This window comes from Penicillium subrubescens (genome assembly GCF_028828155.1).
Source record: "Penicillium subrubescens strain IBT 31985 chromosome Unknown utg000010l_segment0_segment0, whole genome shotgun sequence".
NCBI lineage: Eukaryota > Fungi > Ascomycota > Eurotiomycetes > Eurotiales > Aspergillaceae > Penicillium > Penicillium subrubescens.
The window spans coordinates 400,838-416,254 of record NW_026643160.1 but is presented as its reverse complement, the minus strand read 5'-3'; the positions used below and the strand labels follow the sequence as shown (position 1 = coordinate 416,254).

The window sequence follows — 15,417 nt, the reverse complement described above, 5'->3', positions numbered from 1 at the left end:
CTGGGCCTGTATATGCCACGCAATCGGATTCCATTTCTCCTCTTAATATCAAATCACGGTTTGGAATATGATCAATGTTCAATTATTACCATGAGCTGCTATAGACAAGGCATACAGTCCATGCCATCGTCAATGGTCATAAGAATGCCAACCAAGCAGGCAACGTCTCATAAGAAACATACAACAAAAGAGGCCCCCAATATCAAATGAAACGCCAATTCAAAAAAAAAAAAAAACAAAGCCCCGCTACGCTAATGGAACTTGCTGAAAATAACAGCAACAATCAAAAGAACAAGCACCGTAATGATAGCAATCGTAATTATCCGATTCGTAGCCATCCTGCAAAAGAAACAGTTAGCAAAACTCACATCCAACCGGTCCAGCCACGAAACCAAAAGAAAAGGCGGGGGTGTAAGGGGCGCAGTACCTACGGGCCATACCCCTCAAAGTCTTGATACTCGTGTCAACATATCCCTCACTCTGCTGAAGATTATCACGAGTATTCTGAATCGTCTGTCGTTGTCCGTACAGATCGGCCAATACGTTCCGCCCCACGTCCTCCGTCTCCAGCGCCGTCCGATGAGCACCTTGTAGTCGGGCGGAGCTGCGCTCCAGACGCTCGGTGCCGGATAGTAGTTGCTGGCGCTGCTCGAGGTGCTCGTCGACTGGTTCGTCGGTGTAGCGGTCACCGAAGAGGGCTTTGCGGTCGTCCGAGAGGGATTTGAGTTTGCGCTTGATGTCGTCGATGTCGGTGGAGTAGTTGCGGAAGCGCATGTTTACCTTGGAGCGGGAGGCGGAGGGGATGTTTTGTTTCTCCATGCGCATTTGATCGAGCTGGTGGGGAGGAGATGGAGGTTAGCTGGACAGTCTTGAATACAGAGACGGGGCGGGTGGAGTGTCTCTTGAAGGTATTGTAAGGCGTTGAGGGTGAAGTACCAGTTCTGTTGCTTCATCGAGAACTTGCTCTGCTTGTCGGATTGCGGACTTGCGCTGCTCGCCGGTTGCTTCGGCGATCTGGTCCAGCTTCTGGTTTAAGTCCGCCTGGACGAGCTTCAGCTCGTTCTCGTAGCTGGCGAACATCTCCGAGCCGGCATCTGTGTCTAGAGGGTTCGACATGTTGGCGGTTGAAGGGAGGCCTGCACAGAGGGGGAGTGTAGGAGAAGGTATCGGTTGTGTCGGTCTGGTGGGTGGTGTTGATCCGGGCCGCAGGCTCCACTGTTATCTGGGGAATGGATGCGTTGTTCTGGATTCGAGGGGGGCTGTTGATGGTAAGGGTCCTGATAAAATGGATGCCTTGACTGCAAAGGGTCTGGAAGTGTAGTTTATTATGCCCCCACGGTGTAGTAACGCAGTAACTGGCTCTGATATCGGTCAATGAATCGATGGGGTAGAATGGAGGCTGGGGGGCTTGACGGAAGACGATGATGTCCTTTCCACGTGATCTTGACCGAGGCCGGAGTTACAGTTGATGTATGGAATAGAGCCGCGATGTCTATTTCAACGAGACGATTAGGAGATTATCTGTGAGAATCTTTCTTCTTAATATCATGGAGTACTGCGGAGCTCTTCGAGAGTCGAAGATCAGTGAACGTGAAATGAACCTCTCGAAAAATGCATCCTGCGGGCGCCCGGATGATCAGCATACGAGGCCGGTACCTGGCAGGTCTTCTACACGAATTTACTCCGAATTTCCAAGATTGGGTAACATCAGATAGCATTAGCGTAAAAAAAGATCAGGCCTACACGAGAACAATTCGCCTTTTCAATAATAAACAACAGATACCCCCATGGTATACATGATCGTGGAAACTCCTTCTTTTACCCTGTCACCCCAGAACTTCTCTAAAGCAAGAACTTGCTGCTGTCCTGGTTGACGATCATAGCACTTCGTTTGGCATCCAAGAACAGGTCCTCGCACTCGGCGACATCGGCCACCTCGATACCACCGGGATGGCCGTTAACACGAGCAAGAATGCTCGCGGGAGTCAGGAGCTGCAGAGCATACCGCAAGCTGACCTTGCTACCGTGCTCGGAAACCTTGTCCAGAGCGGGCTCGGTAATGTTGAGGCCCTCCGTCTTCGCGCGGAGGCGGATGATAGTCTTGATCTCATCAGAGGAGTAGGGAGTAGTGGGGATGATGAGGAGACGAGCGAGCAAGTCTGGTGGGATACCGTGGGCAGCGGAAATGTCGTCGGTGCCGCGAATGACGGTGTGGCCGCGGTTGGAAGCAAGAATCACAATCGGGGAGATGGTGGACTCGAGAGCGCGGTTCAGATAAGTGAAGCATTCGATGTCCAGCATGTGAACTTCATCGATGAACAGCACACCAGGAACCAGCTCTGCAACGCCCTGGTCGATGTATCGGTTGACCACCTTGTTGATCTCTTGGCGCAGCTTCTCTGTGATCTCGGTCTTCTTGGGTTTCATCAACTGGCCCATCATACTCATCACATCCTGTCCGCCCTGTGGCCGGGCGTTGGCCATATCAAGGTCGTGCAATGTTACGTCTTGGACGATCTCCTTCTTCTTGTGCACCTCGCCCTTGGGAACGGGCACGTACTCCTCAGCCTCCAGGTCGAACTCGGTCGCATAGGCATCAGACCGTCCGACACGCTTGCAAGCGCCAGTGTTGGCTTCAATGTAGACGACATCTCCGACTGTAACGCGCTCCTTCTGAATGGCCTCGTAGATGCTGGGGTCGAGGCGAAGCTTCTTGGTGCCCTTAGCACTCTTCAATCCGATGATCAGGTGGCTGATTGTACGTCCGTAACCACCCAGGGGGTTCTCGGTCTCTTCTGGGGTCAATTCTGTCACTTCGCCCTCGTACACCTCCTTTGTTTCCCGAACGCGCAGGCCTAGTCTGAGGTCAGTCTCGTCGATCCCAAGGCGGAGTCTTTCGGTCTGAAGTATTGCATACCAATTGCTCGTCGGAAGTTCTCCATCAATGCCTCTGTCTTCTTGACCTCTGCGGAGTAGATCTCACTGCCAACAATTGGGCAGAAGGGGACCTTGGTTCCCAGTTCCTGTGATACTGCGAGAGCGAGTGCAGTCTTTCCGGTGCCGGGACCACCAGCAAGCAGAACAGCCCGTCCGGCCATCTTCTTCGCCTTGATCAGGTCGACGACGACACCGCATGCCTATTGATGAAATGAATCTGTTAGCTATTGTCGGTGCTGAGAGCAGGCGCGTCGGTTCGCCCATCATTATCATCGCTGAAAGGAACCACCACTCACCTCTCGGGCAGCAGCTTGACCGACGAAACCATCGCCGGTAACCTCTGATGTTCCATCAGATCGCAGTCCAAGACCCTTGATGTGCGTGTGCGCGGCGGTTCTGTTTTCGCGCGAGTTGCCCTTCACTTCACTGATTTGGACCATGATTGAAGGATGTGACTTCGAAGAGCCAGAGGAATTCGCGGAAGTAGTGTCAATGGGTAATAGAGAGGGGGAAGGTCGTGAAATAAAAGCTTGCCAAAGGTCAAGCAGATAGAAAAGCGATCGTAATGGCGATGGACCTCTCCCAGATATGTCTCTTGGCCGAAATTCGCGAGCAAGGGATCTGCGCCAGTCACGGAGCCGCGCCAAAGGCGGTCAGCAACCCCCAAATTCTTCCCGCTGCATCTCCAGCTGCATCGGCCGCTTTGGTTTCTTTTGTGCTGCTCAACCTGCCCATTATATTCCCAATGGCAGGCCTACAGTCCAGATCGGCTTTGGCCGCTCCCTTCTCCCTCACTGCGGCATTCCGCGCCCTATCCGTCTCGACTCCCAAGCGTGCCTTCTCTACAACGTCGGCACCGCAATCCGAAAAGAAACTCCCCGAGGACGTACCATCTTATCCCTACGGTCCTCGACAATGGTACAAGCAAGCCGACACCGGTCTCTACGGAGGTGCCATGATTCGATTCGGTAACAAGATCTCCAAGGGTCGCAACGAGGGCAAGACACGACGAAGCTGGAAGCCCAACGTCCGCCGCAAGAAGATGTGGAGCGAGGCGCTCCAAGAACACCTCTTTATCAAGGTTACACGCCGGGCACTACGAACAATTATGAACGAGGGTGGTCTCGACAAGTACCTCTTGTCCGATCGACCGGCTCGTCTAAAGGAGCTTGGCGTGTTCGGATGGCACCTGCGTTACCAGGTCATGCAAAGCCCGACAATCAAGGAGCAATTCCGACAACAACGAGAGAAGATGGGTCTTCCAGAGCCTCTGTCGTTTGAGGAGTGGATTAAGACCAAGGAGGAGGAGATTGAGGCAAAGGTTGAGGAGAGGCTCAACATCAAGCCTATCACAACGCCTCGTCCCAAGGGCCAGGCTGATCCCCAGAATGATGCTCGGAAACTCGCGGCTGCGGAAGCGTTGCCCTGATTGCCCCCTCTCAAATCAGACTCGACGAGATGAGGATATGATTCTCCTGGTGATTGTCTCGCGACCGGGCGAGGCACACACGGGGACTGGCGCTCAATCTACCATTGTACCATTATCGCGACGAAAAAGTTGACGCTGATTGAGCACCACGTCTTTTCGTCTTTTCAAATCATCCCTACACAGTGGTGTCCCTGTAATGCTGCGGGCGATGTGATAGTGATGTGTTTTCGCATGGATGCGATCCTGCTAGGCGTGCATATTGGTTTCTTTTCTTTCTGTGTACTTATACTCCAATGTCATCAACAACTTTATTGTTCAAGCCATGATTTCACAACTAGGCCTCCTCTTCTAGCTTGGCACTCGTATCTATAGGTATGTCTGGCGTATATACCTGTTGTTGGATATTTTATCTCTGTTAGACGGGAGGCTACGCTATTCATGATGTATAAATTCAGGATTCGGGCGCTAAATCCATAATGGGCTGAACATATGGCATGTGAGTAAGCAATCAACCACTGAATACGTCTGAAGAGTCTTGCGTACCGTAGTATGTGGTTGGCCCTAAGTGACCGGACAGGACGATGGACCATACGAGATCATCCCTAGATGACGACATCCTCAGTTATATATAACGCAAGCAATGCTCGGCAGAGGGCTCCGAGACGAGAGTTCGCTAGGACATCAACATCTGAACAGATGCTCGAATCTGATTTGCTCCACAGCTATCCCTTATCGTCCACGATCAAAGCTAACTCAAAACGGGAAATGTTGGTGAAGATGGAAAGGTTGCTGGAATGCGCGCGCAAGAAAGGGACCCGCCGCCCACCGGATTCGGAGGGCGTCCAGAACCCGCTCAACCTTCGAGATTGGATCTGTCAACCTTCCACACCTCATCCCAGCGATCTTGATCCTCTCCAACTGTCGACTTTGAAGCCTTCAATGCTATGACTTGATATCTCTCGAAGCTCTGCGTCACTGCGTCCCGCCCCCGCAATCTAGGTCCAGCGCTGGGGACCATCCTCAGTATGCAGTTCGCATTGCCTCCGCGGAGGAGCCTTCATACTCTCCCGGGCGCCAATTCCTCACGACTACCGCTGTACCGAAGAAAACAGCTCAAGACGATAGCCATATTTGCGTTTGCCGTCCTTACACTGCTGTACCTATTATCGCGTCTCTTCTCGTCAAGCTCGACTTCGCTTTCTCCGCCGGCTGGTACGGCGGGTATGGTGATTGTGACGTTGTTGGATCGTCAAAGTCTCAGCGAGAGCTATATCAATAAGATTGTCACGAATAGGGAAGACTATGCCAAGCGCCATGGTAAGCATGGTTCCAATCCTATTCGCTCCAGCTCTAACTAGAGTGCTTTGGGACTATCGCTGATGTACTGGGTGATACAGGGTACACGAACTTCTTCGCAAGCGTCTCCGACTACGAGGAAGCTATAGGCGACGCCCCTCGAAGCTGGGCCCTCATCCCAGCAATGCGTCATGCAATGGCAACGTATCCCAAATCCAAATACTTCTTTCACCTAAGCCCTCACGCGCTCGTCATGAATCCTACCACATCTCTCAAATCGCACCTCCTCGACCGAAGCCGCCTTGAATCGCTGATGCTGAAGAATGTCCCCATCGTCCCGCCCGACAGCATTATCAAGACATTTGCGCTTAAACAGAAAGACGTTGATCTTATTCTTACTCAGGATGGCGAGGATTTGAGTCCTTCTAGCTTTATTCTTAAGAATGGGGACTTTGCGCGGTTCTTCTTGGATCTTTGGTTTGAACCGCTGTTTCGGAGTTATAGATTTGCTAAGGCTGAGACACATGGACTGGTGAGATTTTTTGCTTCGTGGTGTTCAAATTTGCGCTAATATTTTGTTTTGTTATTTTAGGATCACATTATGCAGTGGCATCCAACGGTGCTGGCTCGGACGGCTTTAGTGCCCCAGCGGATTCTGAATGCGTACAGCAAGGACTCGTCGGGGGCCTCGCAGGATGGTTCTTACAAGGATGGTGACTTTGTCATTCGGTTCCCTTCGTGTGATGAGGGGAAAGCTCGCGATTGCGATGAATTGGATCCATATTACTCGATGTGGTCGAAGAAGGCCAAGAGTACCTGACGCCTTTAACGTTTGAATATTTGGTTGTACGAGTATTGCTAGTGACAGTTCTTGTATGAGTCTGTCGTGGTGTCTTGCAGGTTGGTCTCTTCTGTGTCCATCAAGTCCATTATGCAATCTGGGTTGGGTGGGTCTCGGCGTCATAGACTGTTTTCTTTTAACATACAGCGAGGTTACTGTTTTACTTTTATCATTGGCGTGGGTTTCGTTAGAAAGGAAACACAGGCATCAATTTTCGGTTTCTATATCAAGTCATAGAATGCACGGTGCATTCATTATTCGCGATTTTTCGAGTGCCCGATGAGCAAGCCCCGCGCTTCATAGTATGCATATCACAAAGAAATATGTCGATAGCATAAAGCTTCGACGCAGAAGAAGTAGACCGTTGGGCCTAGAAGCATTAAATATCTCTCACCATCCGCTATTGCGCTGAAAGATCTAGATGAGCTATAACAGCCCAATAGCCTTTTTGTCCAAGGACTGAGGGCAATCTGCCACCTAGAACAGACCGGCGATGAGGACAGTACGCTTCTTCTTGTACTTGTCGCCAAAGTCCTTGCGGTAGCGGATCTCCTTCTTCCAGGCCCAGCTCCACATCTGAAGACCACCAACAAGAGTGAAGAGCAGGACACTCCAGCTCAGCTGGCTAACCAGGTAGACACCCACCCAGGCCAGGATCTCAAACATATAGTTGGGGCAAGTGACCCAGCTGAAACCAAAGCCAGAAGGAATACCGCGCTCAGTAGTACCAGGACGACGAAGATCACGCAGGATCAAGTGGGCGTTGAAGTTCGCCACCTCACTGAAGATGAACAGCGCAACGCCGGCATACACGAGAATGGGGTTGTACTCTGCAGAGGCGGCCGCCGCGTCGGGGCGGAAGACCCAGTACGCGATGTTGAAGCCAGCAAGGGCCCAGTAGTGGGCGCTGTTCTTGAAGATGTTGCGGGCGGGCATGGTGGCGTTGCTGAAGCGGTGCACGAAGAGGGTCTCATACTCGCGCTTCAGGAAGTGCACGGATAGGAGAAGGCAGACGAGGAGTTGCAGGTCGGAGGGCTCGGGGAGGGGCTTGTCAAAGTTGAAGTAGATCAGGTTGCGGAGGGGGAAGAGGAAGAGGGCTGGGATCAGGAGGGGGCCGAGGTATTCGATGATGAAGACGGTGCGCCATGCGATCTGGGGACCTGTTCATCGAGAATAGAAATGTTAGTTTCGTGTTTCTTGAAGCTGCGGGGTTGCGGCTCTTTTTTTTTCTTCTCGATCCCATTTGCGTCGTCTCGAAGGGATGGGCGATGCGGATACGTACCGAGGTCCTTGACATGGATAACACTCGACTCCTTCAGACCAGTATCCTTGATAGTAGTGTTCTTCGCATTGGGAACCACGCTGCGGTCACTTCCCTTGGTGATGCGCAGACGGTGAATTGAGGCACCGGAAGCTTGAGCGATAGCATTGTACAGCTCCTCACCGGATGCAGTGAGAGCAACGGTGAGCTCTTTGGGGAGCTTGCGAATGGGCTTGCCTGGGTAATTTGTCAGTCAGTTATTTCTTGAAGTACTTCGCCATGTGCATGTGCTTGGCGTGTAGATAGGAGCTAGGAAAGCATACCCCGGGGCTCGACGATGAGAGTAATCTGAGACGCCATGATTGATTATGACGGAGTGTCAGCTCCAATTGATAATCTCTGGAGATTTCAGGCAGACAGGGCCAGCTGGATGAACTGAGAGAAAGTTCACCGCGGATATCGAGAAATCGCGTCTGTTGGGCTGGACGAGTCCTCAACGAGAAACTGACCTCGGCTGACGTCACGTGATATTGACACCTGAGGCGATAACATGGTCATTTGATACCCCTTGGACGAGACTACCTTGGTAGAGAGGACCCTGAGGATGATGAAGAGTCTGTGTAACTGATGATGAGTCAGATCCTAAATAGTTTGAATAAGATAGTTATCTAGTCTGATTAATATGACCGTTGAAGATTGACCCCATAGTTATGTCATCTTATGCCTTCACTACTAACTTATGGACTAAGGCGCTGCAGTAAGAGCGGAAAGCACGCGGGCCCGATTGACGCCATTTACGGGCTGACCTCTCAGCCTTTCCAAATCGTTGGCTTTTCATTTGTTGTTCTTAATATGAAGGTCCATGAGGCACCTCAGGACCAAGGCTCCGACATTGCGGCTGCAAAATGGCTGAGCTGAACAGCCCCGCCCCCAAATATTCCTTCGTCCTTGGCTTGGCTTCTTTCAGCATGGACTGTACAGAAGGAAAACTCGTACATCAGTCGGATCCGAGGACAGAAGCCAACTAAGTCACCACGATGGTCTGGTCTGGGTGATACTACCCTCGCGATCACCTTCTGTTCACTACCTATATTCAACATTCCCTGATCCATGATCTATAACCCATCGAACCCGGCCAGATCCACCAGTCTCAGCTCGGGCAAACGTGCTAGCCTGCATTACCCTGCAAGCCTGCAACGGACCAACGGTTAGTGTGGCCGAACAGAGTCGCCAATCAGCATCCCCAGAAGACAATTCCTGTCTTGTATCTGGCCCAGGCCCCCTATCTTACCCGAGCCGAATTGGGGCAGCTCCCTGTCAATCAGCCTGCATATGCATATTAATGCATCTTTGACGGTTGAATGGAATTGTATGCCTAATGGACGGAGTCTCCGTGCGACAACGTCAAGACTTTAAACCGCGAGGCCCCACGTACTCCACCCCGCCAATCACGACGAGTGGGACCTAACTGTCAGACATTCTTACGGCGAAGCCCGGGCCACTCCGCCAGGCTGCAAGCGGCGCAACCCCAAGAGATCTCAGCCGACATGCCTGTTGCAAGAGTCATCGTATTGCCGGCCTGAAAATGAGACCCTTGAATTGCTGGTGCAAATCGTCATGAAATTTTCAATGTGTGGTGCTCTCACATAATATTCAAGCCTTTCTTCATATGAAATTTGACGCACGAATGAGAGATGCCCCATTGTTCACACTGCCAAGTGGGGCATCGTCTGCCTTTTCCTTATGCTGCGCCCGAACCGCAGCTGGGTTTCCTTAGGGTTGTGGCGCTAAGATGACTGACCAGCACCGATCCAGTCAAGTCGGTAAGAACTATGGAGACACTAAATCATCTCCCGGGGACCGGGTTGGGGGTTGTTCAGCCGTACAGTACCATGTGTTCACTGGTGTTGGGGCTATCCTCAGCCAAACTTAGCGTAGAAGGAACGAGTGTTATCATATAACATACTCAATTCCCCCCTCAAATATTCTCCGCTTCTCCAAACTGTGCGCTCGTTTTTGACTATTCTCCCTGTATACCCGCCTCTATCTTTCGCCATTGTGGTTCTCGACTAGTGTGGTCTATCTTGTTGGCATCGTGAACACCTTGATTTGCTGACAACGGAGTGCACGTCGTTGCGAACTACTGTATATTTGAATTGGTATGGAAATTTCCCCCTCATTGGACTGCCAGTTATCGTAATGCAATGCGGTTACTGGCTATCTCGATTCCCCCGCACCGCATGGCAACTACTTGGGGCCTCGGCTTTTCTTTGCTTTCTTATTGAGCCTCCAAATTGACATACTGACATTGTCTTGTCCAGTCTGAGTGCCGAAGAGCGAGTTTTGAAATCTTGAAAACTGTATAATTACCGAACGACTTCATCATCCATCATGGTCCACAACAACGGCCACGCCAATGGCGCCGAGAGCCCACTCGCCCAGATCGAACAGGTCATCAAGGCATCGCTGAGACCAATGCCCACCGAGACTGGTGACGGTACTTACGTTAAGGGCAACACGACCACCGGCCTGGCTCAGGATCTGAGCCATGTCGACCTCAAGGATGTCAAGACGCTGGCCGAGGTCGCGAAGAGCGCAATTACTGGTGACCCCGTCAATGACCGGGAGTATATTATGGAGCGAGTGATCCAGGTTAGTTACCCATTGCATACCCTGAGAATTGGCATTTTCTGACATTTCACTAGCTCGCGGCAGGTTTGCCGTCTACTTCCAAGAATGGAAAGGACTTGACGAATACTTTCTTGAGTACCCTTTGGAATGATCTACAGCACCCGCCCATTTCGTTAGTCAAGCTTCTTCTAGGGTATAGAAGACAAAAACACTGACTGGATGTATAGGTATCTTGGGCGGGACTCTGCTTATCGTAAAGCAGATGGATCGGGCAATGTACGTGCTTCAAATGATATAACTAATCAAAAGGTTTACTGACATGAACTAGAATCCTTTCTGGCCCAATATTGGCGCCGCTGGTACACCTTACGCACGATCTGTCCGGCCACAGACCATGCAGCCTGGTGCTCTCCCAGAGCCAGAGACCCTTTTCGACAGCCTCCTCGCTCGGAAGGAGTTCAAAGAACACCCCAACAAGATTTCCAGTGTACTTTTCTATCTTGCCTCTATCATCATTCATGGTATGTGACCTATAGTGGTTGGAATCTGTCTCGCTGAGCATCACTGACCAGTAACAGATCTCTTCCAAACGGACCCCAGAGATCAAACAGTATCTTTGACTTCGTCTTACCTGGACCTGGCTCCACTTTACGGAAACAATCAAGAGGAGCAAAACGCCGTCCGAACATTCAAGGATGGAAAACTCAAGCCAGATTGCTTTTCCACTAAGCGTATTCTGGGATTCCCGCCTGGTGTCGGTGTCATGCTGATTATGTTCAATCGTTTCCACAACTACGTCGCCGAGCAACTTGCTCAGATCAACGAAGGTGGCCGATTTACCAAGCCAGATGAGTCGAACACCAAAGCTTATGCCACCTGGGACAACGACCTTTTCCAAACCGCGCGTCTGGTTACTTGCGGTCTCTATGTCAACATTATCCTGAAGGACTACGTTCGGACCATTCTAAACCTGAACAGGACTGACAGTACTTGGAGCTTGGATCCTCGCGCCGAGATGAAGGATGGCCTCCTCAGTGATGCCGCTAAGCAGGCTACTGGAAACCAAGTCTCGGCTGAATTTAACCTCGTCTACCGCTGGCACTCGTGTATTTCTGCTCGCGACCAGAAATGGTCTGAGGACCTGTATAAGGAAATATTTGTGGGTCAAGATCCAGACAAGATTTCCCTTCAACAGTTCACCATGGGTCTTGGAAAATGGGAGGCGAAGCTCCCAGAGGATCCCGTGGAGCGTCCCTTTGCCAAGTTACAGCGTCAGGCTGATGGTCGCTACAATGACGATGATTTGGCCAAGATTTTCGAAGAGAGTGTGGAAGACGTTGCTGGAGCGTTTGGCGCTTCGAACGTCCCAACTGTCTTCCGTACGATCGAGGTCCTCGGCATCAAGCAGGCGCGTTCTTGGAACCTGGCCACGCTCAATGAGTTCCGCTCGTTCTTTAGCTTGCAGCCTTACAAGACCTTTGAAGAGATCAACTCCGATCCTTACATTGCCGATCAGCTCAGAAATCTCTATGATCACCCAGATCTGGTCGAGCTCTACCCGGGCCTGATTGTTGAAGATGCCAAAGACCCAATGCTTCCAGGCAGTGGACTGTGTGCAAACTACACTACCTCCCGAGCCATTCTCTCGGATGCAGTTACGCTTGTTCGTGGTGACCGCTTCTATACCGTTGACTACACGCCCAAGCACCTGACAAACTGGGCCTATAACGAAATCAACTACGATACGTCCGTTGATGAGGGTGCAGTCTTCTACAAGCTGGTTCTGAGAGCCTTCCCCAACCATTTCCAAGGAAACTCGGCCTACGCACACTTCCCATTCGTCGTGCCTCACGAGAACAAGAAGATCATGACTAGCCTCGGCAGAGCTGCAGTATACAGCTACGATAAGCCCACTTACAAGGCTCCGCCTCGAATGATCAGCTCCCACGCTGCTTGCATGTCTATTCTCGCGGACAAGGAGACCTTCGGTGTGACTTGGGGCAAGAAGCTGGAGTTCATCTTGAGCCGCGATGGCCATTCGTATGGCGGTGACTTTATGTTGTCTGGTGATCGTCAACCAAATGTCGAGTCCCGCAAGATGATTGGCAATGCTCTATACCGGGACAAGTGGAAGTCCGAGGTCCGCTCGTTCTACGAGGAAATCACCTTGCAGCTCTTGCAAAGGAAATCCTACAAGATCGCTGGCGTGAACCAGGTTGACATCGTCCGGGATGTGTCCAACCTTGCTCAGATCCACTTCTGTGCCCATATCTTCTCCCTCTCGTTGAAGACCGACTCAAACCCTCGTGGTGTCTTTACCGAGCAGGAGTTGTATCAAATCATGGCCTTGGTTTTCACCTGCATCTTCTACGATGTCGAGGTTACCAAGTCCTTCCAGCTTGAGCAGGCCTCTCGCAAGGTTGCCCAGCAGCTGGGTGAGCTGGTCATGGCGAATGTCGAGCTCGTGAACAAGTCTGGATTCATTGCCGATATTGTGAATCGTCTTCACCGTCACGATTCCCTGACCGATTATGGTGTTCACATGATCCAGCGATTGTTGGATAGTGGGCTGCCACCGAAGGAGATTGTTTGGACGCACATTCTCCCGTCGGCAAGTTCCATGGTCGCGAATCAGGCTCAGTTGTTCATCCAGTGCTTGGACTTCTACCTGGAGCCGGAGAATGCGCACCACCTTGCTGAGATTCAGCGCCTCTCAAGGGAAGATACTCCGGAATCTGAGGAGCTATTGCTGCGATAGTAAGTGGATCCATCCTTTCTATTATTCCCCCTCTCCGAGTACTTTACAAGTGATACTAACTTTTTAACAGCTTCATGGAAGGAGGCCGAATTCGCTCGTCAGTTGCACTGCCACGCGAAGTCGTAAAGCCAACCGTCATCGACGACAATGGCGAGAAGATCACCCTGAAAGCCGGCCAAGAGATCTTCGTCAACCTGGTAAGTCCATTCACTCCCCATACCCGAGAAGAACATGCCATCTAACGATTCACCCACTATCTAGGTTGCCGCAAGCCACGATCCCAAGGCATGGCCAGACCCGGAACAAGTTCGCCTGGACCGTGACCTGAGCCAGTACTCCCACTTTGGCTTTGGTCCCCATCAATGTCTCGGCCTCGGCGTGTGCCAGGTAGCATTGCCCACTATGCTGCGTGTTGTCGGACAATTGGAGAATCTTCGTCGTGCTCCTGGACCGCAGGGCCAGTTGAAGAAACTCCCTGCCTTGGGAGGGTTGACTATGTATATGGATGCTGAGCATAGTATGATCTCGCCGTACCCTTCGACGATGAAGATCCAGTGGGATGGGGAGTTGCCCAAGATGGCGGGTAAATAAGTTTTTTGACCTTTTTTATGTAAATCATGGCCGAATGAATTCATCTTTTCTTCACCTTTGATACGTGTAGAATAGAAGATAGCCTCATTATCTCATATAAAAAACTACAAAATATGTGATAACTGCGATTTAGGCCTCGAACCTAAGAAATATCCTGCCTGTCACGAACAACAAAAATAAGGGAAAGCTGTATTCACTGTGAAAGAGGCGTAAACTGAGTCTCCCAGATGACCTCGGCAAAATCCTTCATGTCTGAATGCGTGATTACCAGGTCCTTTGCATTAGGCTCAGTTGCCGTAGGCTTGAGAAAAATATCCTCAAAAGGCAGTGCGAAGCTCCCTGAGATCACAGGCTCTTGTCCAGGCTTTCGGATAGCCGTCATGGTTTGTTCAACCCGGAGCACTCCCTGCTTCGAGCGTGTCTCCTGGGTTGAGGGCGTAAAGCTCCATTGTTCCAAAACCACTCTGCCTGGTTTCCTTGGCTGAACCGAGATGCTCACGGCGACCTTCACATCCCCCTTCGACTCCTTCAGCCAGAATCTCATATCGGTTTCAAGGTGAGTTCTCGTTTCTGTAAATACCACCTCCACGACCATCGAGGGCCAATATCTGTTGCGATCGGCGCCGTGCCACCGCGGAACCCAGGAGGCATCGGGAGCCTTGCCTTTCGAGCCTCCACGCACTTTGACTGAGACACCGCTGGGAAGATCGCGCCGCATTTGCATGGAATCTCTCCACGAATTAACGAGGTTGGCAAACTCAGAAGCCGCTTCTCCATGCATGGGAGACGCCATCTTGAGCGTGAGGATGTAGTGTCTGAAATCGTAGCTCGAGAACTTTGCGGAGGTGTTTTTGAGTTGAGCCGCGAGATTTTGAAATTCGTGGGGATGAACGTTGTAAAAGATGAGGCAATCACTGATGAAGTCTGGGGAGGTTGGATCTCGAGAAAACTGATTCTCTATTATATCCAGGCATTTCGACAGTCCTTGATACTCGAATTTGGGTGTTTTAGCTGGGAGGCCTCCCAAGGCATCATCACGATCTCCTGGGGTCATTGTGATGCCTAATTTTTTAGAACTACCTTCAAAGTATTATGCCTGTGGAAAAGAGCTAGGATCACCGTCGCGTGGTTGAATGAGCTACGAAGGGTACCTAGCCTACGCCAGGCAGTAGGCAGGGATCGGCTACTGGTACGTCCCGTGGGCCCTGCGATGACCAAATATGTAGTAATCGCCCGTCAACCACCTTCCAGTAAATTATTTACAGCCCCTATTGAAGAACATTTGTATTATCCATCGATCTTTGATCACCCTTGCTTCAGATGGGTATAGACTGTAGAGCAAGATTGGTGGAAGGCGAGCTACTAGTTGAGATAGGCTAGGTGAGGTCAATCGCACGCCAACTCATGCTTTAGCATGACACACAACTCCATTTTTGGATATAGTGAAAAACAAGTTCACCGGATCCTGAACATCTAGACTAGAGAAACAGTTTTATAATATAAATATATATGCTTTAATTTCCCCTTTTATAGAAGATCTTTCTACATGTCTTTTGAACAGTCTTTCTTAGTAGGAATTGTGAAGATACCTAGGTACTCGATGTACCTTTTATCTACCATATCCGAAAATAGAATAGTTTGTCGTGCGAAAGCACAAGTTAGCGTGCGCCTTA

At 50.9% G+C, this 15,417-nt stretch overlaps 7 protein-coding genes across 7 annotated transcripts; 3 read left to right on the top strand and 4 right to left on the bottom strand.

The window, feature by feature from the left end:
• Positions 1-251: 251 nt before the first annotated feature.
• Positions 252-1,116, bottom strand: N7473_011353 (v-SNARE protein VTI1; the record flags this gene model as incomplete). The annotated part of the gene is made up of 3 exons (XM_057157292.1): positions 252-339; positions 428-834; positions 937-1,116. 3 exons carry the CDS (start codon positions 1,114-1,116, stop codon positions 252-254), a joined length of 675 nt encoding a protein of 224 aa, XP_057003142.1.
• A 726-nt stretch (positions 1,117-1,842) lies between these two features.
• rvb1 (RuvB family ATP-dependent DNA helicase pontin) lies at positions 1,843-3,377 on the bottom strand (the record flags this gene model as incomplete). The annotated part of the gene is made up of 3 exons (XM_057157291.1): positions 1,843-2,855; positions 2,918-3,137; positions 3,234-3,377. 3 exons carry the CDS (start codon positions 3,375-3,377, stop codon positions 1,843-1,845), a joined length of 1,377 nt encoding a protein of 458 aa, XP_057003141.1.
• Positions 3,378-3,502: 125 nt separating this feature from the next.
• Positions 3,503-4,366, top strand: N7473_011351 (mitochondrial 54S ribosomal protein bL28m; the record flags this gene model as incomplete). Its single annotated transcript, XM_057157290.1, has 1 exon — positions 3,503-4,366. The coding sequence occupies one exon, from the start codon at positions 3,503-3,505 to the stop codon at positions 4,364-4,366; it is 864 nt and encodes a 287-aa protein (XP_057003140.1).
• Positions 4,367-5,391: 1,025 nt separating this feature from the next.
• N7473_011350 (putative alpha-1,6-mannosyltransferase subunit) lies at positions 5,392-6,482 on the top strand (the record flags this gene model as incomplete). The annotated part of the gene is made up of 3 exons (XM_057157289.1): positions 5,392-5,683; positions 5,764-6,194; positions 6,255-6,482. The coding sequence occupies 3 exons, from the start codon at positions 5,392-5,394 to the stop codon at positions 6,480-6,482; spliced, it is 951 nt and encodes a 316-aa protein (XP_057003139.1).
• Positions 6,483-6,980: 498 nt separating this feature from the next.
• N7473_011349 (trans-2-enoyl-CoA reductase (NADPH) TSC13) lies at positions 6,981-8,124 on the bottom strand (the record flags this gene model as incomplete). Its single annotated transcript, XM_057157288.1, has 3 exons — positions 6,981-7,663; positions 7,786-8,001; positions 8,088-8,124. 3 exons carry the CDS (start codon positions 8,122-8,124, stop codon positions 6,981-6,983), a joined length of 936 nt encoding a protein of 311 aa, XP_057003138.1.
• Positions 8,125-9,773: 1,649 nt separating this feature from the next.
• Positions 9,774-13,798, top strand: N7473_011348 (peroxidase/cytochrome P450 family protein). The gene is made up of 8 exons (XM_057157287.1): positions 9,774-9,923; positions 10,086-10,416; positions 10,470-10,567; positions 10,623-10,671; positions 10,724-10,916; positions 10,974-13,152; positions 13,224-13,350; positions 13,415-13,798. The coding sequence occupies exons 2-8, from the start codon at positions 10,156-10,158 to the stop codon at positions 13,742-13,744; spliced, it is 3,237 nt and encodes a 1,078-aa protein (XP_057003137.1). The 5' UTR covers positions 9,774-9,923; positions 10,086-10,155; the 3' UTR covers positions 13,745-13,798.
• Positions 13,799-13,937: 139 nt separating this feature from the next.
• N7473_011347 (uncharacterized protein) lies at positions 13,938-14,798 on the bottom strand (the record flags this gene model as incomplete). The annotated part of the gene is made up of 1 exon (XM_057157286.1): positions 13,938-14,798. The coding sequence occupies one exon, from the start codon at positions 14,796-14,798 to the stop codon at positions 13,938-13,940; it is 861 nt and encodes a 286-aa protein (XP_057003136.1).
• Between the last annotated feature and the right edge of the window lie 619 nt (positions 14,799-15,417).